Source organism: Ursus americanus, chromosome 2 (assembly GCF_024610735.1).
Source record: "Ursus americanus isolate L20-20 chromosome 2, mUrsAme1.1.p, whole genome shotgun sequence".
Lineage (NCBI taxonomy): Eukaryota > Metazoa > Chordata > Mammalia > Carnivora > Ursidae > Ursus > Ursus americanus.
In genome coordinates this window covers 45,505,400-45,533,105 of record NC_142128.1, presented here as the reverse complement: position 1 = coordinate 45,533,105, position 27,706 = coordinate 45,505,400, and the positions used below count along the sequence as shown (strand labels likewise).

At 47.6% G+C, this 27,706-nt stretch overlaps 1 protein-coding gene across 1 annotated transcript in view; it reads left to right on the top strand.

The window, feature by feature from the left end:
* Window positions 1-27,207, top strand: part of SLAMF1 (signaling lymphocytic activation molecule family member 1) — a 35,243-nt gene extending 8,036 nt beyond the window's left edge. The window contains exons 3-7 of the mRNA XM_045784449.2: window positions 1,561-1,845; window positions 11,633-11,731; window positions 15,939-16,012; window positions 23,226-23,318; window positions 24,698-27,207. Coding sequence (XP_045640405.2) covers window positions 1,561-1,845; window positions 11,633-11,731; window positions 15,939-16,012; window positions 23,226-23,318; window positions 24,698-24,748 — 602 coding nt within the window. The 3' untranslated portion in view covers window positions 24,749-27,207. The remainder of the gene's footprint in view (window positions 1-1,560; window positions 1,846-11,632; window positions 11,732-15,938; window positions 16,013-23,225; window positions 23,319-24,697) is intronic.
* Window positions 27,208-27,706: the final 499 nt, after the last annotated feature.

Sequence of the window (27,706 nt, the reverse complement as noted above, 5' to 3'; positions counted from 1 at the left end):
AAGAGTCTCAATTTGCAAATAAGATCAATTTTTAAACTGTTTGAATTCCGCAGATTGAGCCCAACCTCTTTTCCATAGATGAGGACACTGAAATCCAGGCAGAAGTGGCTGGCTGGTGCTTACACAAGTCCTCGTGGGTGGTTCCCTGGCGAAGGGGCCCAGGAAGAGGAGATCTGAATCAGCCCAGGCACCACTCGCGTGCTCCGTGCTCTGGCACGGGACCCCATCTACCTAGTGGGAAAGCACCCTTTTCTCATCAAAACAGAGGCTCTGGTTATAAAGTCGCTTAGTTGCAGAACTTAAACTAGAACCCGGGTCCATCTGAATCCAAGGCCAGTGCTTTTCTGAGCCTCTTTAACTGCCAGCCCTTCTCGAACGCACCCAGAGTTTATGTCTCTTAGGTCCAGAGGCTCTTTGAATTTCCAGAAATCCTTTCAACAGCCATATGGGTTGTCCTGCTTTCTCATAGAGAGACTTCCTTGTCTTTGAGATGGGACAGAGAGCCCCACCTACCCAGCATTTCTCTGAAATCCTCAGGTGCCTACAAGAACGCTGGTGACACCCTCGTCACCCTTCCCCTGGCCCCAGCATCCCCCTTCCTTCACATAGTGTATGCAGACTCCCCTCAGCCCTCTGCCAGGTACCAGAGAGCTCTGACTACTCCAACAGTGGCCCTAGGGATGACACATCATGCATTTTTCTAGAATAGTTCACTGCCTTTGTCACATCTTGTCACATAAATTCTTACCCTGGAAGATACAGTCTCTGCAACCATAAAAGGAAGAGGCTGGATTTCAGAGTCAAACGATCTTAGGTGCTGATCTCAGCTTGAGTGGTATTATGGGAGACACTCTACGTCTCTGGGACTCAGTTTCCTCATCTGTAAAACGGCAATACTTATAACTAAGGTGATAATTGTGGAGAAAGTTGTTGAGAAGATTAAAGACTATGATAAATGTAAAATTCCAGAATCGTGCCCATCTTACAGTAGTTACTAAATAAATACAACTTGCCCCCTTGCCTTGGCTCTTTCACAGCATTACAGTGCGATCCTCCCCCCCCCCACATCCACACAGATACATACATACACACTCACAGACACATAGACACATAGACACACACTCACGGACACACACACCCATCCCCCCCCCACACCCATTCCAGGTAAAACCCCACCACTATGTCATTCTTTCAGGTGTGGAGGTAATACTTTGGCCAATGACAATTAAAGCACGGAGGATTAGTTGGCAGAAAACGCCACGGGTAGAAAACAGAAGAGCAACTCAGACTGGGAGCGTCAGCGAGAGCAGGCGGAGCCCTAACAGCAGCTGCGGGAGGGAACGAAAAGACAAGTGATGTTTCCCTATTTTGTCCTGAGGCTGTACTGGAAAGGAGTACAGAGGAGAGACAGGGATTTGGGGGAACTAGAAATAAATCACACCGCAGACCCACAGGGAGGGAAAAATACCATTAGGCTGCATTTTTTTCTAACAAGAAGGTCAAGTTAGAATCCCAGGGGGTTCACTTCAGTGATGGCTTCCTTCCTCCCCCTCCTGACAGAGCAGGTCTCCATTCCGGAAATTAAGGTGTTGAACTGGACCCAGGAGAATGGGACCTGCAGCTTGACGCTGGCCTGCGAAGTGGAGAAGGGGGACTATGTGGCTTACAGCTGGAGCGAGGAAGGGGCTACCAACCCACTGATCCCAGACAACAGTTCTCACCTCCTCCGCCTGCGCCTCGGCCCTCAGAATGTCACCAACGTCTACGTCTGCACCGTGAGCAACCCCATCAGCAGCCGCTCACAGACCTTCACCCCGAAGTCCAAGTGCGGGCCAGAATCTTTAGGTGAGTGCCCTGGTGCGGGCGGCGTGGCACAGGGATGGTATGGGCTCGGTGCTCACCTGGACTAAACGCTCTGCTCCCATAGCCGTGGCCTTCCCCGTGGTAATGACACTGGCCGTTTTCACTATAGTCGATAAAAGGTTCCTCATGTGCATTCGGTAAATGCCGTCTGCTCATAATCACCAGGTTGGCCTTATGCTCAGTTCACACCCGAGGGCAATGATGAGACATGATGGAGCCTCCCAGTTGTGATTCTTCCTCTCCCCTTCTGTCTTGGGTCCAAGCTGCAAGTCAGCTGGGTGAGAGAGTGAAGGTGGCAGGTCCCAGCTCCCCAGGTCCGTACTCCACTAATGGTGGGACAGGTCCACACCGTCATTAAGTACTGTTGACCACCTGTGCACAGAAAATTGGGCATGGATGTGACACGTGGTCTCGGTGCGCCAGCAACTTGTTGCCCAGATAAGACATGAACTGTTTGCTCAATAATGGAAAGCAGGATGTGATGAAGGGCCACAGTTGATGGACTGGACTGTGACTCTCCTAGCAAGTCAGGAGGCCAGGGGACTCCGCTCTCTGACTGAGACCTAGACCGTGAGGTTTGGAATAATAATCATATAGTAGTTCATTATGGGCAGAGCACTTTCAATGGTATGATCTCTTTTGATCCTCACAACAACCTTCCCAGATCCGTGTTATTATCGTCTTCATTGTACGGGTGAGGAACGGGAAGATTGTAGCATTTCCGTACCCTGCTCACATTTCTTCAAATTGTAAATGGTAGAACCAGCCCCTGAGCCTAGACCTTCTGCCTGCTCTGTCTCCAGGCGGAAGAGCGTCATGACTCTGCTATCAGAAGGGAGGGAGGGCTGAGTGGGTAACCATGTGAGGTTGGAAGCAGGATAGACAGACCGCCAACCCTTGTCAATAACAGATCCTGTGTCCATGCCTCAGGTGGGTTCAGGGACAGAAGGACCTGGGTTCTGGCCTTCAAAGCATACTTATGCCCTGACATTCTCCTCCTGCATCCACCCCAGGGAACAGGAGTCATTCCAAGGAGACTACAGCCCACAGTAGACGTGGTGTCATTGCAGGAGTCTTTATAGAGTTTATTAAAGCAGGTGGCCCCAGGGACACCCGACCCAGTGCTGCTCTGTTTACTTACAAGGATAAGGTCACTTAACCTAAGACTTAGCCTTTTTTATCTAAAATAGTAACAACGGACAAATCTTAATTGTTGACTATGTCCCGCTTAGGTGGCCTCTCATTTAATCCTCACAGCCACCAAATAGTACTAGCATTTCCACTTTCTAGATGAGGAAAGAAAGATATCAAAAGGGCACACACAGAGCAAGTAACACACAGAGCAAGTAATCTGTCTGATCCCGGAATCCTCACAGATACCAGTGCAAGAGATAATACACACAAATTGCAGGGGTTTTCTTGGGGGCACAGCGTTCCATGGTCAGAGCAACCCTCTTAGAGCAAAGACGGGGCATCAAGTGTTTACCCTGGCCTACCTCAAAAAACGAAGAACTCTCTTCATGTTTCTCCGTGTGGTTTAAGAATTTAATTAGTGCATTCCAAAGTCTTGATAGGTCACTTGGCTCAGAGCTTTCTAAAGAAACATGTAAAGATGTTCTTACTTACCTAGGCTACGTTAAGGACCAAGTATGCACAACATGACCAGATTTACTGAGTGTGGAGCGGCTCTGTGAGGGGTGAAGGAACATGAAGAAGTAGAAACATGGCGCCCTGGGAAAGCCCCGTCAGAATCTCAGCTCAGTCGTTAGAGGAGACCCACCTGACAGGAGGCAGCTTTGTCACTGTCTTGGGTCCTTGTTTCATCATCTGTAAAATGAAAAGAGTGACTTAGTGACATTCTGTGCAGAGTCCAGAGTCTACATTTCAGTTCGCACATACATTCGTAACAAGTGCTAACAAAAGGTCACAAGGAGTGGGAGTCTGGTGGGGCTGGGACAAAGTATGATAAATGGAGTGGCTGAAACAACCCAAACTTACTGCCTCACGGTTCTGGAGGCTAGAAGTCTAAAATCAAGGTGTTGGCAGGGCTGGTTCCTTCTGAGGCTGCGAGGGAGGGGTCCGTGGACGCCCCTCTCTGCGGCTGGCAGGTGGCTGTCTTCTTCTGCCTCTTCACCCTGTCTCCCCTTGAGGCATCTCTCTGTTCAAATTCCCCCTTCTTACAAGGACACCGATCATACCGGATTAGGGCCCCCCTGTAACTAGGGCTGCCGTAACAGAATACCACAGACCAGATGCTTGAATGACAAAAATTTCTTTTCTCACAATTCTGGAAGCTAGAAATCCAAGATCAAGTGTTGGCAGGGCTGGGTTATTTCTGAGGCCTCTCTCCTTGGCTTGCAGGGGGCTGCCTTCTTGCCACGCCTGTATATGGTCTTTTCTCTGTGCATGCACGTCCCGGTGCCCCTTACTGTGTCCAGATTTCCTCTCCTTATAGGGACACCAGTCAGATTGGATGAGGGCCTGCCCTAATGGCTTCATTTTAACTTATTCATGTATTTTAAGGTTCTATCTTCAAATCCATTCACATTCTGATGTACTAAGAGTTAGGGCTTCAACATACGAATTTGGGAGGGATCCAGTGCCACTCCTAGTGCCACCCTGCTGACCTCATTTTAACTTGATTACCTCTGTAAAGACCCTGTTTCCAAATAAGGTCACGTTCTGAGGACTTCAATGTATGAATTTGGGGGGAAGCACAATTCAATCCATAACACAAACAGAGATCCCTCCTCCCTGCCTCCAAGGCTGAGGGACTGTTGTAACAGCACATCAGAGGTCACACGGCTGGTCTGTGGCGTGCCATTCCCAGTGTGCCACATTGCCCAAAGACAGAAAGCCCAGTTTTATGAGTTTATTGATTTTTGTTCGCAAATGCATATGACTAATTCTTAAAATACTGTGCTTAGTTTGACAAAACTTTTATCGAACTTCTGCTACGTGCCAACCTTATGCTAGGTGCTGAGTACGCAGAGACAAAAAATAGACATGATCCTTGCCCTTAAGGAAGGAGATAGTTTCTGTAAATAACTGATCCTAGGTTATGTAGTGTGATGGGCAGAACGGAAGTAAAAAGAGGAAGCAATGATGGACACTGTCCAGAGGAATCAGAGAGAGTATCACAGAGGATGTGACATCAACTGAATTTTGAAGAATGAACAGAAATTGCCCAAGCAGATAAAAGAAAGACATTCCAGGCACAGGGAAAAGCAGAGGCAGCTGGGTCTCGTCCTGTATTATCCTACAGGCGAGGGGAAGTGACACAGCGTTTTAGGGAGAGGAGTATCGTAATCAGCTTTGCATTTCAGAGAGAAAATTCACTGGTGTGGGGGCAGGGCAGAGGCAGCAGAAAGAGAAATTAGCTGTGGGGAAGAGCCGTCCCTGCAGGGATCCATCAAGAGATGACAAGGCCTGGACCAAAGCAGCGACCATTGGTTTAATGAAGACTTCATACAAGGGACTTTCCAGCCTTGGGACAAGTGGTGGGGTCTGAGGGTTTCTTAAAGGTCTCTTGACCATAACATTTTTCTAAGGACATTTGTCCAGGCTCTCAGTCACATATTCCTCCTTTTTCCAATTTCCACTTCATTATTTTACAGTAAGAAACATCTTAATGTCTCTTGCTATGAAGCATTTTATTGCAAAGTCCAAGTCTTAGTTGGCTACGGAGGACTCTCGGGGAGTCATGCAAACCGGTTCATGTGGGTCAGTCGTGTGTGGCCTGCTGCTGTCCTTCATGACCATCTTCTGGAACAGTCATATCTATGCTAGAATGAATAATACGAAACCTTAAGTAATTTAGCTCAAAGGGAATGCCCCTGGAAGTTCATCTTGAAAAGAGGACCCTTTTCAGTAGGTTAGCAGAAAGTTGGCTCAGCAAGTCTGGGTTAGCTCAGAGGAAGAGACAAATGACACCTACCACGGAGCCCCAGGGGCTCCCCCTTTCTAACAAGGCCTTTCTAATAATGGGAGAACCCATTGCTATAGTCACCTAGATGTTCCATACACAGAGACAGGTCCCTCTTCATGGTACGCGCAGTCCAGTAATCATGACGATAGCGATAGGAGGATGGAACCTGGTACCTCTCGTGGGCCTTGTCACATGGCCACAGCTGCAGCAAGGGAAGCTGGGACAGGTAGTCCTTAGCTGGACAGCCCTGTGACCGGACAAGGTTTGTGCTGCCACAGAAGCATGGGGGCAAACTGTGGGCACAGCTGGTATCCTCTGCCACACTGCCCTGGGGTAAGGGGTTTTTCTAGAAACTGTGAACTCTGTAAAAATGTATACTTGGATGGTCCCAGACCTTAAATTAGTGCATGGTTTGTGTGAGCGCCCCTCCCCCACCCCCAAATCTGAGTGGACGCCTCCATGAACGAGAAGGTGTTTGTTTTGAAGATGGCTGGCTTCCTCACGGAGCTGTGCGCCTTGCTGACAGAACCACATGAAAGGCAGGAAAGAGATCTGGCATTCTCAGACCGTTATGGTAGCGTCTCGGATCTCCTGAGGGCAAACTATATTTGTTTCTCAGCGTCTTTTTTGTTTACTTCTTTATCTCTTCAAAGAATAAGTTTTGGGTACTTGAGGGGGGAGAGAAGCTTTTGTGTTTCTGTGGCGGAAGACTTTTGGGGTAAAAAAGGCCCTCCAGCATTTCCCCTGGAGGCAGCCTACTTGCCAAGCTTCACGCTTTAAACCACAGCCAATAGGGTAGAGGACAAAGGGTGGGGACTCCTTGTCAATGGCGCCAGAGTTCTCAACCAGCCTCCTTGGCTGATTCTACGAGGCTCCACGGGGGAAAGGCCCCAACCTCCTGGGTAGGAATATTCAGATTGGGTTTCTTTGTGAATGAACCTCTTGGCCCATGGCCCTGGAACAACACTGCTCTGACTGCTGAGCAACGCCATTCTGAGAGTCTTCACTGAGGAAGAAGAGGGAGAGCTGGAGTCTTCGGTCACAGGAAACGGTGGTTTGAAAATGGGAACACAGGTGGTGCTGACGGCACAGGCACACCCTCTCTTCCTGGTCCCATTACATTATCGTGAAGCATATGCTAAGTAGGTCATCGCTCATTCCCTTCCATTCCTGCTTTGAGCCATTCAGAAGTGACCCTGCATTCCTTCTGAGACCTTCTTACATTCAGCGCTGTGATCGTTCTTAACCAAAGGATACAGGACAGTGTTCCCCCCAGCTTTGTTGTATAGCTTCTAATTTAATTAACCTTCCTTTTTCAAGTGCTCATTCAGTGCCCCCTAACCCTACACTGTATCAGGTGGGGAGCAGTGCAAAGAAAGCATAAGGAACTGGGTACCTTAATTTAAATGTTAGAGGGCAGAAGGTGAGACCCTCCCCCAAAGAATGCAGCTGTGGGTTAGATGATTCTGTATGAGAAGGGGGACAGAAGTGGCTTGTGCAGATCTAGGAAGAGAAAAAGAGGGTCTGAGCCTGGCAGATGGTGGACAGCTGCCTGGTTCACGATGGAATCAGCTCCCTGTGACCTTTCAATGCTTCAGTAGAGGATTCACGTTCACAAAATTCTTGGTGTGAGCTTTTGGCTTTTTTGTGTGGAACTGACGAAGGCACTGAGCCTTGCCCCCAGGGAGCCCAGACCACAGCAAGCCAAACCACACGAGCAGAGACGTGGAGGACCATGAGGAAGTTCTCACCAGAAATTGCAGGAATCATGGGCAGCCTGACTCCAACAAGCCATAAAAGCAGCGTTTGTCCATATTTATCCAAATTGCTAAGGGCATAGAGTTCCCGATATTTAGTTTTCATATGAACATGTGTATCCCTAGGTAATAGTACCAAATAGATGAGCGCCCAGTGCAAGACCACTTGGATCCGCCAGGTAGGGAAACTAAGTCATAAGCAAACAACAGGGTGGGGCTGGAGTGTGAGCACCAGCAAAGGGACTTCTCTGGATGTGAGAGCAAACCTATCTTCTGTCCTTCCAACCAAGCAACAGGAATTTACTGAGGACCTACTGTGTGCCAAGTCCTAAGACAGCCACAGAAGAGGTAAAGAGGTGGCCTCGGAGAGGCTGGCAGCTAGGTGGGGGAGTTAGGCTGGTGGAAGGAGCTGGCATTTCTGCACCACATTCGTGCTCCAGGCATTGCTCTGGGCACTTCCCATAATTATTTCCTTGGCTCGCTAGAAAGACTCTGTGAACTAAATATTGTCATGCTCATTTTGCAATCAAGGAGACTGAGGCCCCAGAGGTTATGAGCAGTCTGTCTGAGGTCGCAGAGCTAAGTGGTAGGTCCAGAATCTGAATCCACTTGTCTGGTTCCAAACGACCTCGCTGAAAATGGTCTGCCGAGCAACGGTAGCGTCACAACTCGGGTTCTAAGACACATGATGTAAACCAAGGAGCCGCAGAGTCCCAGGGAGAGGGAAGAATGGGAGTTGGCATGGTCAGGGACACTGACACAGAGGGGATAAGATGGGCCTGGGGTCAGCATCGAGCAGGCCTGGTCGGCAGCTGAAGGTGCAGAGGGAAGCAGGGGAGGGGGCACAGCACAGGGGACAAGAACAGGCAGGTGTTGGAGGGAGGATGTTGATGGCGGGGGCACCTCCCAGGGCTTTCCTTGTGGGGGCCCATGGCCATAGGCGAAAACACAGAATGTCAAGTCTACAGTTCTCATCCTGCCCAGCTCTGCCATCGGCTTCTCTGCTACTCTGGGGACACCTCTGAATCTCAGTTTCCTCCACACAAAATTAGTGGGTTGGGTAAGATAGCGCAGTAGCTCCTTTAACAACGAGAAGCCTCTGTGGACCTGTCACTTACATCCTGGAACAGACTCATGTACTTTGTACCCAAAGACTAGGAGAAAAATGAGGGCTTATGAAATATGTCTCAGGACAAAGGCCAGCTTGCCTCTCAGATCCGGCTGGACTGGCAGAAGCTGGGTATTTACGCTCTAGGACAAGGGTAGCAGATGGCTTCCATCCTCCCGGCTCCCTGGAAAGGACGGAGAGGGCCGGGGAGCAGCCATGCTTAGTTCATGCAAGTAGGTGAACAGCAGAGCAGCGGGCGCCGGGCGACAGGAGAAAGGCTCGCTCGGCAGGTGTCCCCAGTGCAGTTTTGTCGTCTGCTACTGTGGAGTTCAGAGGCATGCCCCAGTTCGTTGGCTTTCCTTTATTTGTATCTCCAATGAAATTGGAGAGAGATACTACCTTTTAAAAGGATTGAAATGGTTGGAGTCTTTGTTCTTAAACGAACCATTGTTTTAGAAGGTCCCCACATAGGTGAGGGAAGAAGGAAGAGGAAACAGTGTCAAAACAGCGACTGTTAACAATTGGCTGGGTCAGTTCCACGGGCTGACAGAACACGGTGGTGTGTGGCTGCTGTCTCGGCTTCTCGTCTTGGGATTGAGATAGTTCTCCATGCATCCCTGATGTTGGCGGCGTAAGCCCTGAGGACTCGAGGTTTCTCTGGTGCTGTCTCAGACACACACACACACACACACACACACACACACACACACGCACGGCCCGCCTGCGAGGAGGGGTCTCAGTGACCACAGGCCGTTCAGAGTGGGCCCACTTGCAGCACAGCTCCGGCAGCTGTGGTGTCTCCATGTTCAAATCTTGGGCTTTATACAAATTCAGGAGTCTTACTACAGCTCTCTGCTTGCCCCCCTGCTTTTTGATCAGGTCAGATGGCGTGACTGTCTGCCGAAGTTGGTATCTGGCAGGGTTCAAGCATGTTTCACTTGGGGCTGGGAAGCTAGCATCAAGATGTTCACAAAGCTAGTTTGGTAAGATTCCTTGGGATGACTTGTTGAGTAAAAGAACTAGGAAGAAAAAGGAAGAATCTTTTCAAACCCAGGAGGGAACCTCTGGCTAGCTCTCAGGCTGAGGGCCCACCTGGAACTCGGTGGGATGCCTTTTATCAATTCACTGACGTTAGCCTGTAGCTTTGGTCAACCCTGTGAACGTCTGAATTGTGCTTGCAAGGACTCTATTCCTCCGTAACCCACCTATTCCTCTCAGCTTCGCCCCCAAAAATCCACCCCAAGTTCACCAACAAGCAGCCAGATTCCGTAAGCATCCTTATAAGCCCTCCTGATGCATTAATGTTAACACCTGCTACCATCCTCCAGCGGACCCCTGAACACACAGGTTTGAACTGGGCAGGTCCACTTACACGCAGATTTTTAACAGACACAGCACAGTAATGGAAATGTGTCTTCTCTTCCTTATGGCTTTCTTAACATCTTCTTTTCTCTAGCAGACTTTATTGTAAGAATACTGTATATAATACATAGAACATACGAAATATGTGTTAACCAACTGTTTATGTGATCAGGAAGGTTTCTGGCTAACAGTAGGTTATTAGCAGTTAAGCTTTGGGGGAATGAAAAGTTGTATATGGTTTTCAACTGTGTTGGGGGGCCAGTACCCTTAACCCCCATGTCATTCAAGGGTCAACTGTATTTAGAGGCTTCATGCTGTTACTTAGAATTCTGGTGCTTCAGGTTGACCCCTCTGTTTATTACCCTGAGGTAACTCACGCCAAGCCCATAAGCCTCTCTGACTCTCCACGAAAGTCTGTCTTCAGCATTCAGCCACGTTTCTACCCCTAGACCAAGCTCTAGGAGGTGAAGATCTCCACGCCGGCTTCCTTACGCACAAAACGGGAGTAATGATTGTTGGATTGTGGGAGAAGGATTGTTGTAAGGATTAAACCCATTCGTACACACAATGCACTAAAAATAAACCCTGGGCCACGGACGATGCTCCATGATAGTCTTATTATCTTAGTAAGCGGAATGTCTTGTTTGCTGGGGCATTAGGTGTCATCGCTGTTTTCCAGGGTACTGCTCCTGGCTAGGAAGGAGTTGGTGAAGTGAGTATAAGAGAGAAAGCAAAAAAAAAAAAAAAAAAAAAAAGTGGCTCTGAGACTTTGAGCCTGGCTGCCTGCTACTCCAGGACTTGCCTTAAGCACTGGAATCCCTGAGAGGGAAACATACACGCTTTTCTTTCCGTTCAGGGTCACTGCGTTCAACACAGCTATTTGCATGGGAAGACAATAATAGCACTATTGTGTTTATTTTTAAAGAACAAAAGTCGGTAGTTCTTCCTCCCAGCATCACATGAGCCTGGTGTGGGAGTATGGGGACAGCAGGTGGAACTGGCATGTTCTCTTTACCAAAATGGATGCAGGACGCCTCAGAGACTTAAAACCAGGGAAACGGGCAAGAGATGTTGACTTGGGACAGACAAAGAGAAGTCTGATTTTGGATACGTAGTCATGCAGGTGCAAATCAAGCATTTGAATAGAAAAATCCTTACGGGGACACCTGGATGGCTCGGTTGGTTGAGCATCTGCCTTTGGCTCAGGTCATGATCGCAGGGTCCTGGCATCAAGTCCCGCATCGGGCTCCCTGCTCATCGGAAAGCCTGCTTCTCCCTCTGCCTGTTGTTGCCCCTGCTTGTGCGATCTCTCTTTCTCTTTGATGATAAATAAAATCTTGAAAAAAAAAAAAGAAAAAGAAAAATCTAACTTATGGAAGTTAGGACATTTCCATAGGAAATTAGGAAAGTCAAGTATGGTGAGAGAAATTAGAATAAGAGAAGAGGTAGGAAATCGTCAGTGGTCTGCAGCTGCTGTCTGAAACCATCAGAATGGATGTGTCCCCTGAGAGAGAATATAGACAGAGAACACGGGGCTTGGTCTCCCCACTTCCGTGAAGGATGTTTTCAAACTTACAGTACTGTTGAGATTGCCCTTTGACTTTTTTTTTTCAGAATCAAGACCATGGGGACTGTATGCTGGGCTGTTCTCAGGGGCCATCGTTGGTGTCATCTTGGTTCTCGAAGTGGTAATACTGCTGTTGAGAAGAAGAGGTAGGTGTCTGACAATAAAGAGATTCATATCAGACTCTGTGGTAAGCAGGGAACCTCTCTGCACAGGCAAGTATTAGCTGGCATCACTGTGGCTTTCTGCCCAAAGCACTTTGCACTAACACTAAATACACCTATCTTGGGACCTTGCTCAATTCAGTCTAATTCAGTATGTCTTGATCCCTCATTAGGCCATGGGGATGGAAAGAGGGATGAGCCACAGGGGTTGAACGTGGGAGACATGACACAGATGGTTCACGTTCAGGGTGACCAGTGCTGGCGGAGAGGATGCTGAAGGGGACCAGACAACAGACTTGACAATGTTCACTAGACGCAGAATCCAGGGCACTCTTGGATCTCATTCAAGAAAAGTTATAATTACGGACCCAAAAAAGGGTGGTAGAATAAGATGTTTTCATCCAAGGGTTGAAATCTTTCTACAATCTCTCTTTATTCTTGCAATCTCCGTCTGAGAATAGTAAGCTAGTTGTTTCTACATGACTTAGCAATGGGGTAACAGAGGCACAGAGAAGCCACGTGACTTGTGCAAGTTCACCCAGCCAGCTGACGAGAGAACCAGAACTGTATGTCTCCCAACAACCAGGCCACGTGCCACTGGAAAGGCCCACGTGTCACTGGGAAGACCCACAGCAGAGGGAACGCTCTTTACTAAGATTTTTGCACAAATTCTGACTCATCTTGGGAAACTGTACAAGTTGTGAGATGGCCTAAGGCCAAACCAAACAGCACGGAAGGTCACCCTGGGTAGCCAATAAGGCCCAGTTATTCCCTTGAAGTGCCTAGAGGATGTGTCTCCTGGCCTCTCCTCCAAGGTGTCCCCTGATTCCACGTCACAGGGCGGTGTGCTCGGCCACACTTTCGTCACCCACCTACACCGAAGTCAGAAGGTCCTGCCCCCAGACCCTGACCGGTCCCTGGGCTGGCCTCCCCGTGGTGAGGACAGGGCTTGATCCGCACGCCACCAAGCTGATGGGATCTTAATCTCAAGTAGATCAGCGTTCTCACGTGTAACCTTCTCAAAAAAGCCCTTACCACAGCACTCAGAGCTGGGTTCACTTGTATAAGAACGGCTAGATCACAGCACAGCCACCTACTTTCATCTCATTTCCTCCAAATGAGAGTTAGCTGGGGAGCGGTGGGGGCAGGGTGATTCAGACAGAAACCGTGATGAGAGCCCAAGGGGGTGGGGCAGGGCACCCACATTTGGCTTGGATAATAAGGAAACAGTGAGATACCAGGAGGGAGAAAAGGGAGATGAACACAGCCACGCCAGCCTAGCGGGGCTGGGCGCCAGGATCCTAACTCACATTCTTTCCTCAACCACATTCTGCTCAGCGCATGGTTGTGCTCTGAAGGGAGTAATGCCCCCCCCCCCAAGTCCCTGTCACCCTCCTCAGCGCACATATCCATCCTCGTGTCCAGCCGCCCTGTGTTCCTTGTAAGCCAGGAACATGAAAGTCTCGCCTCAAACCTGTGGGAAAACCTGTATTAATTGCTGTGCCGTCTGCAAGGCTTTGCTCAGGAGAGTCTGTGGGCGCCTTCTAATGCCGTCACCTGCAAAGGGCTGCCTGGCTCCGAAGGTTTTCACGTGGTTTCTTGGGCAGTTTCACATCCAGAATATACTGGCTAAAAACAGAGGGTCTGGCATCAGACAAACTTACATTCAAATGCAGACTTTGCCACTGACAAGCTCTGACTAAATAAATGAGCTCTTGTCTGCAAAACAGGGATGATATTATGTACCGCACGGTTTCGTTATGGGGATCCACGAGTCCACACAAAGAAAGTACCAAATACAGTGGCATCCGTGGTTAGACGGTGGATCATGGACGGGTGCAGGATGGGTGGATGGACGGATGGATGGACACATACACAGACAGATCTTTTAATGGAGTGAATTAACACATCAACGTTTAAGTCCTATGGCCAGCAGGGGGCGGCACTAGGAGCATCCGGGAATAGTCCTTAGAGCAGATTTAAGTACATGAAGTCCTGCTAACAAAGGACAACTTTGTGCTTCAGGACACAGTTGAAAAGGACACTCGGCAGTCTATGTCTTCATTTTATAGTTATGATAAGAGGTCCGCTGGATGACGGGTTTTGTCCAATGCCACTCAGCTAATAAAGGCTAGAACATAGATTCCCTAATCCGAAGGCCACAAACTTTCTCGTTCGGCCCTTGGCCTCATGACTTTGAGCCGAGAGGAGCTGACCCCCGAAACATGCTCTGACCCTGGGAAGGAAAAGACGCGACTGAACGACTGCGATCCACTGGTTTTCTCGGAAGCAACGTTCAGCCCCTCTTCTTCCGTCTGTCTGAGCATTTCCGACTGTCCCCGCGATCCTAAGTTTCAGCCGGAGCTGACCTGAAAGTCACAGTCCCTGAGGACCGGGGTCTGTCCTCTACTCTGTCGCCCTACAGCCTGAGGACAATGCAGGGCAGGTGTGGCTAACTTTGCCAACACTCCCAGATTTGAACCGAGAGCATCGATTTCACAGACCTAATCCGCACCCCCTCTGATATTTCCTCCATCGCTCCCACCCCTCTTCTCCATTCCACCCATGCACACGCACACGCACGCGTGCACACTCGGCAGCCAGGATCGATCCTGGCCACAAAGCCAAGTTGGACCCACCAGGCCCCCCATGCCCACCCCCACACAAGAACGTCACGCATGGACATTCTTTGGATTCTTTGAGCTTCCCCAAGGGCTGCGCATCATTTCCACCCCAAGGACCATACCCACGTGCAACACATTCCAGTACTTTCACCACATATGTACATACTCAGCCTTCCTCTTCCAAATAAGAGCGTACCTCTCCTCGGCGCTGTTATTCCCTCAGAGACGCGCTCTAGGTTTTTTAAGAAAATAAACTGCTTGATGTTAAAACAAGTCCACTCTAAAGACCCTGTGTGGTTTCCTCTGGGTCAAGCCTCCACTGCCTCCCCCTGGAGTTTGCAGTAGTCCCCAAATTAGCTTCCGTGCTTTAGTCAGGGACTCTTCCTCCAGCTTCTCACCGCGGCGTCATGCGTGTAAAGAACACCAGGAAGCATTAGAAAGAATGAGATGGGCCTACTGCACTAGCAGAGAGTGCGTCCTCAACACGCATAAGCGAAGAGGTCCAGTTTCGGAGAAGGGTGGAGAGAACGGCCCCGTTGCATAAAAAATATCTGTATAGCAAATGTCCAGACCCGCACTGTCTAATATGATAGTCACTCGTCACATGTGGCTGCTTCAATTTACATTAATTAGAATTAAATACAATTTAGAACTCAGTTTCTCAGTTGCATTAGCCATAGCTGAAGTGCTCAGTAGCCCCCGTGGCTTGCGGCCACCACATCAGCCTGCGGACACGGCACGTTCCCATATTTGCACAGAGCAGGTCTGGAAGGATATACGTCAAACTTAAAAGCGATTGCTTCTGGGAATGAAACTGCATTGGTTAAGGGGGGAGGAGGGACACACTTTTTACCTTGTAGAATTTTAATTTTTGTAACAAGAGTGAATTGTTTCTATAATTTAAAAAGAAAAAAAAATGAAAAACTGGTTAAACATGAAAATGTTCTGCGACGGATTAAATTCCAGAGACTCTGACTCTGAGCAAAGTTTCTGGATGGTGGGTGTCAGAATGACACTGTCACCTTAGTTTCCAATCAGTCCCAGGGGATCATCCGTCTTATATCCCTTCCCCTAACCACGCATCAGGTGCCCCAGAAACAGAGTGGTGAGAAAGCTGAGGGAAGCGACTTACGACAAGTGGGAGAGTACAAAAGGGTAATGAGTCCTGTCCTTGGAGAACTTAGAATCCTATTAGGAGACCAGATGTGCACATTAAACAATAGAGATTAAAATAACAGAATGGCATTCCGATTGCATGTAACACATACTGGGAATTTACCACGTGCCCGGCACTGTTCTAAACACTTTACAGATAATATCTGTGATCATCACAACATCCTTGGGGGGCCGGTACTTCCGTCCCATTTCACGGATAGAGAAATAGAAATAGAGAGATGGAGTAACTAACCTAAAGTCATGTGACGCATGTCGGGGGAGGCTGGGACTTGGCGTTCGTTCCTTTGGGACTCCTGGGGACAGCGGGTATGCGGTGGGGGGTAGAGACCAGACCGGGCTGAGCAGACTGTGCAGTCCAGACAGGGGTAACCACTGTGGTTTCTTTTCCGCAGGTAAAGCAAATCATTACCAGCCAACCATGGAAGCAAAAAGCCTTACTATTTACGCCCAAGTCCAGAAATCAGGTGTAAGTTCTGTATTTTCTTTGTCTGGGGTCAACCTGTCATGTTTCCCACGGGGTTCCTGGTCAGTCCATCTTGCAAAAGGCATTAAACTTCGTCTCAAATGGGACTATTTATTATTTGAAATAATGGAAAACACTGGGTAATCTCCTGGTCATCCGTGTCTTCATAAGGGAAAAATGAGGAAGCAAGAAACACATGACCCATGACTCCTCCAGCCCCGGTTCCAAGGGTCTGTGATTCCCTGTTACCACACTCTCCCCTCTCTAGGGACAAGGGTGCAGGCTTGAGTACAGAGGGAAGGTTCAGAAAGGCTGTTGTATGATGTGCTGGTCTGATCCAAGTGTAGGAGTTTGCAAAGTGCCGTGGAGACAGGGAAGGAGGATCTTGAGGATTTTGGCTTCGTAGATGGAAAGTGATACATAGGCTGGAGGCGAAAGAAGACAAAACTTGATGGAGGGCAGTTGGACTGAGGGAGAGGGATGAAAAACTAGTCATGATGGGGCGCCTGGGTGGCTCAGTCGTTCAGCATCTGCCTTTGGCTCAGGGCGTGATCCCAGAGTCCTGGGATCGAGCCCCGCATCGGGCTCCCTGCCCCACCGGGAGCCTGCTTCTTCCTCTCCCACTCCCCCTGCTTGTGTTCCCTCTCTCGCTGGCTGTCTCTCTCTCTGTCAAATAAATAAATACAATCTTAAAAAAAAAAAAAAGAAAAACTAGTCATGATGAAGTTGATAGGTATATTAGGAGTAAGAGGGAGGCTAAAGGAATATGGTTAGATGGTAAGACATTCTAGTTCTTCAGACATGAAGGCAATTCTAGGTGATGTACAGGCCAGAATCTGGCCATTCAGAGGAAGCAAATTCTGATTAGCACCTTGGAAAATTGCACCAGATGAGAATAAAGGCGTTTCTGGTAACCAGGGATGGACTCTAGGACAAAGCGCTTATTTCTGCTGCCCCCTAGTGGCTTGGAGGGTGTAATACATAGGCCATCACCACGGCTGAGAACCCGGCTCCATTTAAATACAGGAGAGTCCCGAGAGCAGCCCCCGCCCTTGCATTTACACATTTAGATAACCAGTTTCAACTTTAGCAGGGTGCCTTCCCTATCTACTGTCTGATGCTGCTCTTTTTACTGTAAACTATGACATATATACCAGAAGTGCACAAAGTATAAATGTCACCTCAATGAATTACCCTATCGTGTTATCTAGTAAAGCAAATGTTCCCACTTATTTTTCTCCAACAGTTTTTAACTTCAACAGTAGTCTTGTCCCTTTGTACTTTTGTATACATTTCAGAATCAGAAATATATATATATATATATATATATATATATATATATATATATATATATATATAAAATCTCAAGTATCAGAAAAGGGGGCAAATCCTATTAGGATTGCATTGAATCTACAGATCTATTTGAGAAATTACACCTTTCAGTATTGAATGCTCTAATACCATATAACTACCACCCAGATCGAGGAACAGAAGATTGCCAACAACCCCCACAAGACCTCCCTTCATCTCTGTTCTCTCTCTTCTCACCAAAGATATCACTATCCTGACTTATATTTTAGTGTGTACTCTCTCTCTAACTTGACAAAAATGGGATTCTACAGTATTTTTCCTCTTGGGTCTGTTGCCCCCCCCCCCCCATATTACTTTCATGAGATTCATACGTCTTTATGCTTGGATATAATACATTCATTTCCATTGCTTTATAGAATAGCAGTGCATGAATATACTGGAATTCATTTATCTAGTTGACTATTGATGGACATTTGGGTTATTTCCAGTTTGAGACTATTACAAAAATTCCAACTGTGAACATTGACATGTGTGTCTCTTGGTAGACACGTGTACCTATTTTTGTTGGGTATGTACCTAGAAGTAGAATTGCTGATTCATACAGTATGCATATCCTCAAATTGGCTAGCTAAGGCCAAACTGCTTTTCAAAGTGAGGGCACCCATTTACTTTTAGGCCAGCTACACATTCTAATCAAAACTAGGTGTTACCAGCCTTTTTAATTTTAGTCATTCTGTTGAATGTGTCTTTTTATAGTTGTATTTTGCATTCCCCTAGTTATTAAGGAAGTTGGACAATGCTTCTTATGTTTATTGGTCATATTACTGTCCTCTCTCTTAAAGAGCCTGGTAAATCTCTTGCCCATCTTCCTTTGAATTTCTGGCTTTTTTAAATGATGAGTACAAGTTCTTTAGATACTTTTAGCTTTTTGGCACTTACATTTTATTTTATAATTTAAAAAAAATTTAAATTTTTTAGCAGTTACATTTTCGCAAATACCTTCACCCCTTCTGTGGTTCGCCTTTGCAATTTCTCAGTGACACCTGATAAAGAAAGGTTCTTAATTAACTCTGTATAGCAATTCAGTAATCTCTTCCTTTATAGATAACAATTTTTGTGTCCTGTTTAAGAAATCTTTCTCTACTCCTGGGTAATGAAGATATCTTATCATTTTCTAAAAGCTGTGTGGTTTATCTTTCACATTTATATCTGTTATGTACCTGAAAATGACTTTTGGAGTTGAGTGTGAGATGGGTCAGGTTTCATTTTTCTCCAAATGGATGTCCTATCGACCATATATTGAAAAGATCGCCCTTGCCCCTCCCAGAGAAGGTGGCTTCATCACAAACCAAGGGTCCGTATACGTGAGGATCCGTTGTTTGGCTCTCTCTCCTGCTCCCTTTCCTGTTTGCTTATGCTTGTGCCAGTGCCGTGCGGTCTTTACAAATTCGTTATAGATTACAGATTCATTGTAAGTTTGATATCTGGTAAAAGGTCTTCTCATTTGTTCTTCTACTTCTTCAAGCGTTCTTGGCCATTTTCAGTCATTTGCATTTTCAATATATATATTTTACATTCAGTTTGTGAAGTTCTACCTAAACATCCTGCTGGAATTTTAATCCGAACTGCACTGATCCCTTTGAGGAGACCATACATACTTACAGTACTGAGTCTTTCCATTCACAAAATAATACATCCTTTCCTTCACGTAGGTCTTCTTTAAACGATGTCTTACAGTTTTTTGCATAAGAGGACTTGTCCACCATAATTTATTACTTGGTATCTGAGCATTTGAGATTTTGGAATAGTATCATCAACATTATCTTTTTAAAAGATTTTCGTTTCTATATATTATCGATATGTAGAAATACTTATCTTTTGTACTTTAACCTTCTATTTGCAACATCGCTAAACCCACTTATAAATTCTAGTCATTTATCTATAGATGACTTGGATTTTCTCTGCACACAATTGTATCATCTGTAAAAAAGATTACAGTATATTTCTTCATGTTCCAATCACGTAACTTCTCTTCCTGTTTTACTGGCTGAGACACCCTACCCAGTGTTGAAAGAGGCGTCCTTGGATGGTTCCAAATTCAAAAGGGAAACTTTCAACATCTGGCCATTAAATATGGTTTTTGCTGAAGGTTTTTATAGCTGCCTCTTCATCTGGTTGAGAACGTTCTCTTCTATTCCTGGTTTGCTAAGGAATTGAAGTTGAATTTTATCAACGCTCTCCCTGCATCTGTTGATATGATCTTATGGATTTTCTTATATTGATATTTTTTATTTACCTGAACCATACTGATCTACAAAGACTACATCGCATTTGCATTCCTGGAATAGAAGCCATGTAGTCTGGTCTGTTTTAATATTGCTGGGTTTTATTTTATTCGTATTTTGCTGAGAAGATGCTGTTGATGTCCTGTTTAGGTTTCCGAGTGGAACCGGCCTACGATGTTCCTGGCTTATAATGCCCCGGTGAGGTCTTGATACCAAGATTATGCTAACCTCACCAAATTAGCAGGAGTGCATGTTCATTTCCTAGCGCAGCTGTAACAAACGTCTGTAGACACGGAGACTTAGAGCTACAAAGTCCTTCTCTAACAGTTGTGGAGGCCAGAAGTCCAAGATGGAGGTGTGGGCAGGGCCATGCTCCCTCTGAAAAGGTTGCTTTACCTCTCCCAGCTTCTGGTGGCTCCAGGCGCTTTCTGACATTGGTTGGCTTGAAGCTTTAGAACTTCTGCCTCCACCTCCACGTACATTTCTTCTCTCTGTGTCCCTGGGTCTTCTCCTTTCCTGTCTCTTACAAGGACGCGCTCATCGTTGGATTTAATCCAGCTTGACCTGAGTTTGAAATCCTTACCTTAATTACATCTGCAAAGACCCTTTTCCAAATAAAGTCACGTTGAGAGATTCTGGAGGGATCTATCTTTTTGGAGGGGGTCACAGTTCAACCCATTATAGGGTTTATTTCGTTTGGGCAGGATTGATGTTATTTTTCCCTTAAATATTGGGTAAGATTCATGGGTGAAGCTATCTGAGTCAGAGGTTCTTCTGAGGGCAGAATCTTTTAAATTATACTTTTATTATCCCGTTCTTTTCCCTTTTAGTAATTAAGCAACTTTTTTTCCTGTTTTTTAGTTGCTAACCTAGAAATTATAAAATGCATCCTTGACTCACCAAAGTCTAATATTTATTCTCTTCCTGGACAATACTTCATCTTCCCTGTTACCTCACCTTCTGACTTATGTGCCTTTTTGGGCCATTATTTTAATTTCATGTATGTTTTACATGTAGGAGACATAACTGTTATTGTTTTACACATCAATACGCATTTACGCCTACCACTGTCTTCACGGTTTCCTTTGTTCATAGTTGCAATGTCATATGATATCATATAAAGACTAATAATGTGGACAGTGATTAAATGTTAATATTTCCTTTGTTCTCATTCATAATGGTGATATGATACCTTTATAAAGACTAGGTAATGGAGAATTACGTAACACACATTTGCTGTCTGCTAGGGAACTCTCGTAGGTCTTATCAGGACTGCTGCCTTGTACAGCTCGGGGGGACACTGGTCACAAAGAATGTGTGAGAATAACACCCCTGGAGCTCCTTGTAAGTCATGCTGGACTCGTGCTGTAATTGAAGACACGGGGGTACAAAAAGGTCCTAAGTTATTACAACTGTGTTTAAGAGAATTCCCTAAATCCGGGTTAAAATCCTGAAGGGAAACCAACAACGTGCTAACCATGTTGTGTTGCAGTAGAAAGACTTACAGGTGGTTTCCTTTATACTTTTTCCTCCTTTCCAAAACTTCTTAACTACACATTAAAAATATAAGTTACTAACTTCTTCCCCGTGCCCATAAGTCAGGTCACACCAAAGTCCTCGCAGAAAGGAAGACAGGCGGGGTGGATAAAGGTCTCCTAATTAAATTATTTCACATTCTCTTCATCTAGCTCATTATTGCAAGTAATTCTTCCTTAAATTCATTTTTTCTCCAAAATATAATATCTATGAGTTGTATGGGATCTTGAAAGTCATCTATTTGAATCACTCAATTACTGCTTGAGTTTTCTTTTCATCATTACTTCCAAAGCGTTGCTAGCTCCTTTTTACTAAGATATAGTCTATCAACAAGCAGCGACAGCATCACCCGGGACCTTATTAGAAATGCAGAACCTCAGGTCTTCTGAAATAGAACCAGCCTTCTAACAAGACACCCAGGTAACACATATGCACATTCACGTATGAGAAGCCCTGGTCTACCCCAGGCGCTTCTGGTAACGGGGAACTCCTTGCCTCCCAAGGCAATCCATTCCACATTTGAGCATCTCTCAGTATTAGAAAGATCTTCACTATATTGAACCAAAACGTTTCCTCCAAATTCCAATCTTGGCTTAAACCCGAAGGACTCTACAGAAGAAATCTAATTCCTTTTCTACATGACAGTCCATCAAATATATAAAGAGAAAGATCATATCCCACTTTGAATCTTCTTTCCTCCTGTAAACTTTTTCCATTCCTTACCTCGTCCATCAGAGGACAAGATTCTGAGCTTTCTCACATTAAAGCCCATGTTTAGGGGCGCCTGGGTGGCTCAGTCGTTAAGCGTCTGCCTTCGGCTCAGGGCGTGATCCTGGTGTTCTGGGATCGAGCCCCACGTCAGGCTCCTCTGCTGGGAGCCTGCTTCTTCCTCTCCCACTCCCCCTGCTTGTGTTCCCTCTCTCTGGCTGTCTCTCTCTCTCTGTCAAATGAATAAATAAAATCTTAAAAAAGAAAATAAAAAATAAAAAAATAAAGCCCATGTTTAGTTCTAGTCTTGCTCTACAGCCAGGAGAAGTGGGGAGTAGCCATATGCCAGACCAGTGCCCCTGAAACCTGTTGAAAGGATGACATCCCTAGCATAAGTCTTCTGACCTCTATTTTATGGGGGTGTGGTGTCACTTTACCCTGGCACCGACCTCGTCCTGGTATTATGGATTGTAAGTCATTTAAAGTAACATCAACGGATTTTTTAAAAAGATGCCCAGCACTACTTTTGTGGGGAATGGGAAGAAATATAGGAATAATTAGCCTGTTTGAAAATACAACATGTAAATATATCAGAGTGCTTTAAATATCGTACAGTTAAGTGCCATCATGTATGAATTAGACTTTAAGCATCTGGGAATTTAGGTAGAGGAGAGGTCATTATAAGCTGGGGTAGCCAAAGAAGAATAGCATGCTGGGAAGAGCTGAGCGGCCTCGTGGGACTCCTGGCTTTGATATTTCTTACACACGCACATAGGAAAGTAGTAAGTCTTTTGGAGCCTTAGCTCCTCCATCTGTGAAACGTAACGACGGGATTTAACGCGCAGAGTTGACATGAGACAAATGGGGCACCCGTGGAAAACACTGTGAACACCTAGATACGTATGCTTATTGTTAAGGTCAGTACTTGGGCAGGAACGAGCAGTCACAGGAAACCCTGTCAGAGTCAGGAATAGCAGCAACAGCAGTGTGGGATAGGAGGAACCCGGTGTGTTGTAGGTGACGGGAGAGAGACAAATGTCAGGAAGATCTCATTCCCTGCAACTGCTCTGGTGACAGCCCCCCAAGTTCTGGCTCAGCACGAGGAAGACTTACCCCATCTGGGAAGGGCTCATGGTGCAGCAGGCTGCCTCTCGAGGCTGTGAGCTCCACGATGCCACCGGCGAGGCCAAGCAAAGCCTTGAGAATTGAATTCTGGGGAATTTGCAAGAGCATTTCCACCTGGGAAGGAGGCTGGACCAGTTGACTCTGAGGGGCTCGCTAACTCAAACCTTCTGGATCTTGTGCTTCTCCATGGGGAGAATCGGATGGAAACAACTCTGCTCAGCTGATTTCCTCTTTCTTTGCTTCTCTTGCAGTCTGTTCACAAGACACCTGGTCCCCTGCCAGCTCAGGACCCCTGCACCACCATTTACGTTGCTGCCACAGAACCTGTCCCCGAGCCTGTCCAGGTGAGGCACCTCTCTGAGCCTCCTCTCTGCGGGGAGGGAAGAGGTGGAGGAGGGGAATGGTGGGACCTGGGTAGAGCTGAAATAGAACCGTCCTGAAGTGGAGAAGGCAGGCCCTAGCAAGTGGGTCACAAGGACCCTCCATGGCCTTGGCTGCGGGACTTCCGGGAGACGCCTCCTGGCTGCTCACATGGGGACCCAGCGCTCTCTCTGTTCGCTAGTGTTTCTTCGAGAGCCGTCCAAAAACCACATCACAATCAGCAGGCGTATTTCTAAAAATAAAGATTCCCAGAGCTTTCTACAAGGATTCTGTACATTAAAAAAACAACGTCCCCAAGTGGTCCCAGAGCGTGTTCACTTTTGGGATTTGCATCTCGAGTCCAAGAGCTCCTGAGTCCAGCTGCATAATCAAATCACAGGACAGCTTTGTAGAAAGGCTCGTGAGGGGGCTCCATCCAGCCCGACTGCATCCGAGTGTCTAGCAGTGGGTCTGCGCCCGGCACGAGCCTGGGAGAGGACACGGTGCGCAGCCCAGACCGAGCCCCGCCATCTACCCCCACTGCAAGATCAGCATGGATTCAGCTTACTCCGCAGGAATTATCCCTTCTCCTGAAGCGACAGAAAGAAATTCTGGGCTGAAATCTTGGCTCCAGGGGGGATTCTATTAAATAAAGCATTTTAGGGGCTAATTGAGGATCCAAAGGCCACAGAAATGCCTACATTGAGCCCTCTGCCTCAGAGCTCTTACTGGACAGACCCCTGGAAATGCCTGGGAGGAAGCCCCGTCTGCACCTGGAGGTCTAGTCTCAGAACACTGTCTTATCCCCTGGGGAAGGAAACACATGAATCTGACTTTTAAAAGCTTTAAGAAATAATGCAGATTTTTAGTGACACTTTCTTCATCAAAAAGTCTGTTGTACTTCACATTTTACAGAAAAAACCTCCTGAATTCCTCCATTCCTCCCTTTCTTTGACTCTTGAATCTACCCTGTCTAGAAGATATCTTTGCCTGCGGTCCTATTTCTCTTTCCTCCCTCTCTGCTGCAATCCTTCCCTTCTCTCTTTGGGTCTCACTAGCCCTTTCTGAAGCTCAGTCGGAGTTCTCTTGGCTTTCCCAACTGTGCCCCATGCCCAATGGCAAAGCAAATGGTTTTCCTTACAAGGCAAGGTCAGGGCAGAGAGCAAAGAGAGGCATGTCCCGGGTCTCCCCGCTAGTGATGGGTGCAACACCTGGAAGGGAGCTGGAGCCCTGGGGTGCCGCTCCCAGCAAGTCACTGCTCCACCCGATATTGGAGACTCTTTCCTTTTACGAAGGAGCACGGTTTCCATCTGTAGCCTGTGAAGCTGGTGCCTCTGCTCACAGATTTCTGTTTTGTTGCCAGGAACCAAATTCCATCACAGTCTATGCCAGCGTGACACTTCCAGAGAGCTGACACCACGGACTCAGTGAAGGGACTTTCTGAAGGAATATGGAGGGACCACAAAAAACACTGAACTTGGCTCCAGGTCCCAAGCTCCCCGTGACACCCTGCACATCTGTCCTCTTCTCAGATCAACTCCTCGGTGACGCTTCTTCCACAGCCACCTGTGGGGTAGACAAGGGACTGAGCTTTCCCAGCACTCAGCCCGCTCCTCGGACCCAAATGGACAAGGGACTGAGCTATCCAAGCACTCAGGCTGCCCCTCAGAGCCCAGGCCTGGAAGAGAGAGCTATAGGGACAGCTTTCCAGCTCTGCGGTGTAGCAGACAGACATGGTCACGTGGGCCCAGGGAGCCCAGACCCGCAGGTGTCTTGCTCCTTGCTGGGACTGGACAGTAAGAGCCAAAGGCAGGAATTCGGGACATCCAGTACCTCTCTCAGACAGCTGACCACCAGCCGCGACATCTGGAACATGGTACATCTTGGCTGCCTGTGCTTGGTCCTGGGAGCCGGCCCTGCTCCGCACAGACCTGCTCACACAGACCGATCAAGGCTCTGGGTCTGCCTTTCTCTCTCTGGCCGGACAGTGAAGGGTGAACTCCTTTTTATATGTGGAGCACTCTGAGACTAGTCTATGAAAGAAGCTAATAGAGTCAGTATTTTATTTGGAAAATCCAGAAGCTGAAGGGTCAATAAACTGACAACATGACTGTCAAGTCTCTGAGCTTTGAATAATGGAAGGAAAATCACCTAAAATTGTTAAAAAATTATAGAGTATTTAAGTTTAATATTATATAACATATATATACTTATAGATGTAATATTTAAGTATAAGAATACGTAAACGTATTCCGTGCAGATGGCATTAGGTTTAAAGAAACGTGACAAGTGTTTGGTGGCAGCGTGACAGAGGAACGCGGCATAATCAGAACTTGTCCCAGGCTGATCTTTCACTTCTCACAATGATCCTCAAACCCCCGCTTCTCTGTTTACTCCATTGAACAACGCCTGCGCAGTCTCAGCTAAAATGCTCCCACCGTGTTGTGAACCCGTTGACATCCGTGGCCTCACGTCATCCGGGTCTTTACCAGGCACCTGCACCCCCTTCTCACACTAAATGCATCCTGACGTAGAAAATTAGCATATTGTAACCCAACAGCGTCAGATAATTGCATGCTGAACGACTTAAATTGCAGGCTGCAGACAGAAAGGGCCTCTTTCAGCAAAGTCCTATTTTCTTCCCATTCTCTGCTCTCAGGCAGGCCCGCTTTAATTGAAGCTCTCACTTAAATTGGTTAAGTATGTTCTTGGAAGACCTTGGTGAACCCCGGTTCGGAAAATCAGCAGCCCTCTCACCACTGTATGACGAGGGCACCGACTTCCCAGTGCAAGGGTGCTGGGGGCCAGCTGGGCCGCTGTCGTCTTCCTGGAGCTAGACCCCGACCCCCGCCCTGCCTCCACCGGACTTGGAAACTCGGTGTCGCTGGCATGCTGTCTGCACCCAAGTGACCCGCCCAGCGTCCTTCCAGCTCTTCCTTTCCAGTTTCTAATTCAGAGCCTGGGACTGAGTGGCCACTGCTAGGTCACACAACCATGTTCTGCCTCCGAGGGAGGCTGGGAGTTGAATGTCTGACTTGTTCCACTTTCATAGTGGTTGGTGAGTTCTGCGTCTTACGACTTAGGGAATTCCGCAGACACAGGCAAGTGAGATTCAATGCTGAGCAGGCCAAAAAAAAAAAAAAGTTCCCTACACCAGCCTCGGATTCGCGCAGGCTCCTTCGCTGTCTGTTCTCAGAACCTGAGGAAGCTACTGTCAAGGATTCGTAAACCCCGGGGTTATGAGCCCTCAGTCCCTCAGCGCAACGCAGATTGTCCCAGCGGCTCAGTTCTCAGCACGGGGGCTTTTCCCGTGGCCGAATTCTGCCCGACGGAAGGAAGGAGAGAAAGGGGAGGCGAAGCAGCTCCCCCCTCAAAGTTCCCTGGCCGAGGCTCCGGGCCTCACTGAGGAGGACGGCGGTGTCTTGCGGACTTCCAGGCTGCCCTTCAAGTGACATTTGAGGCCTGGCTCTGCACCATCAGGCTCCGGGTTCAAGCGGGAAAGCCCACAGCCCTCCGCTCACACCTTCCCCCGAGGCTCGGCTGGTGGGACTAGAGCCTTCCTTTTCCTCAGGCCTGAAAAATGAAACTGATACTCCGGAGCCCAGTTTCCCCGCGTTTCTTTTCTAATGTTTTCTTTTGACTGAGCGTGTCTGAATTCTAGAGAACTCAAGAGGAACTGACCCTTCTCGGTTTTAAGGGGCTGGTGCTCCGAAGTGCCACCAGGTGTAGTCCCAAGCCTCTTGAGGACACCCACTCTGCTCAGAGCCCCCGACGTGGCCGGTGAGCAGCGCGCAGGCGGCCTCCAGAACCACTCATGACAGTCAGTTACGTCTCCTGGGTTTTTGTTTCTACCTCCTGGAAATGAATAAAATTCGGACAGTCCATCAAGGAATTTGCCCTTTTGTGTTGTGTTACTGGGAAGATTCATGACAGCAGTGTGGGCCCCCCAGTCACCAAGGTCAGGAGCCACCCTCCCCCAGAGAAGAGAGCTGTATGGGCCCAGGCCTGCCAATATTCCCAAGGTGACATAAATAGTAGAGTCGCCCAGGTAGCTTTCAAAAAATACTGATGCCCAAACCCTACGTCAACTCAAAGGGCATCTGGGGGGACATCTTCAGAGGCACCCACCCAAGGGCTGCCCTGACAGCCAGGAAGGATTTTGTGACAAGTTCCCCGCAGCAGTCACAAGAGGGAGATGTGGCAGCACCGTCCACCCGACGCCCGCACCACCCAGTCCGCCTCCCTGTCTATAGGAGCAGGGCTTAGTCACAGACCCACTGAAGCGGTGGCGTCCCTGCACACCGCGGACAGCTGGGGGGAGCGTCGACCCCTCCCCCAAAGATAAGGAAGCCCAGTGTGCATTGCGGGCCGA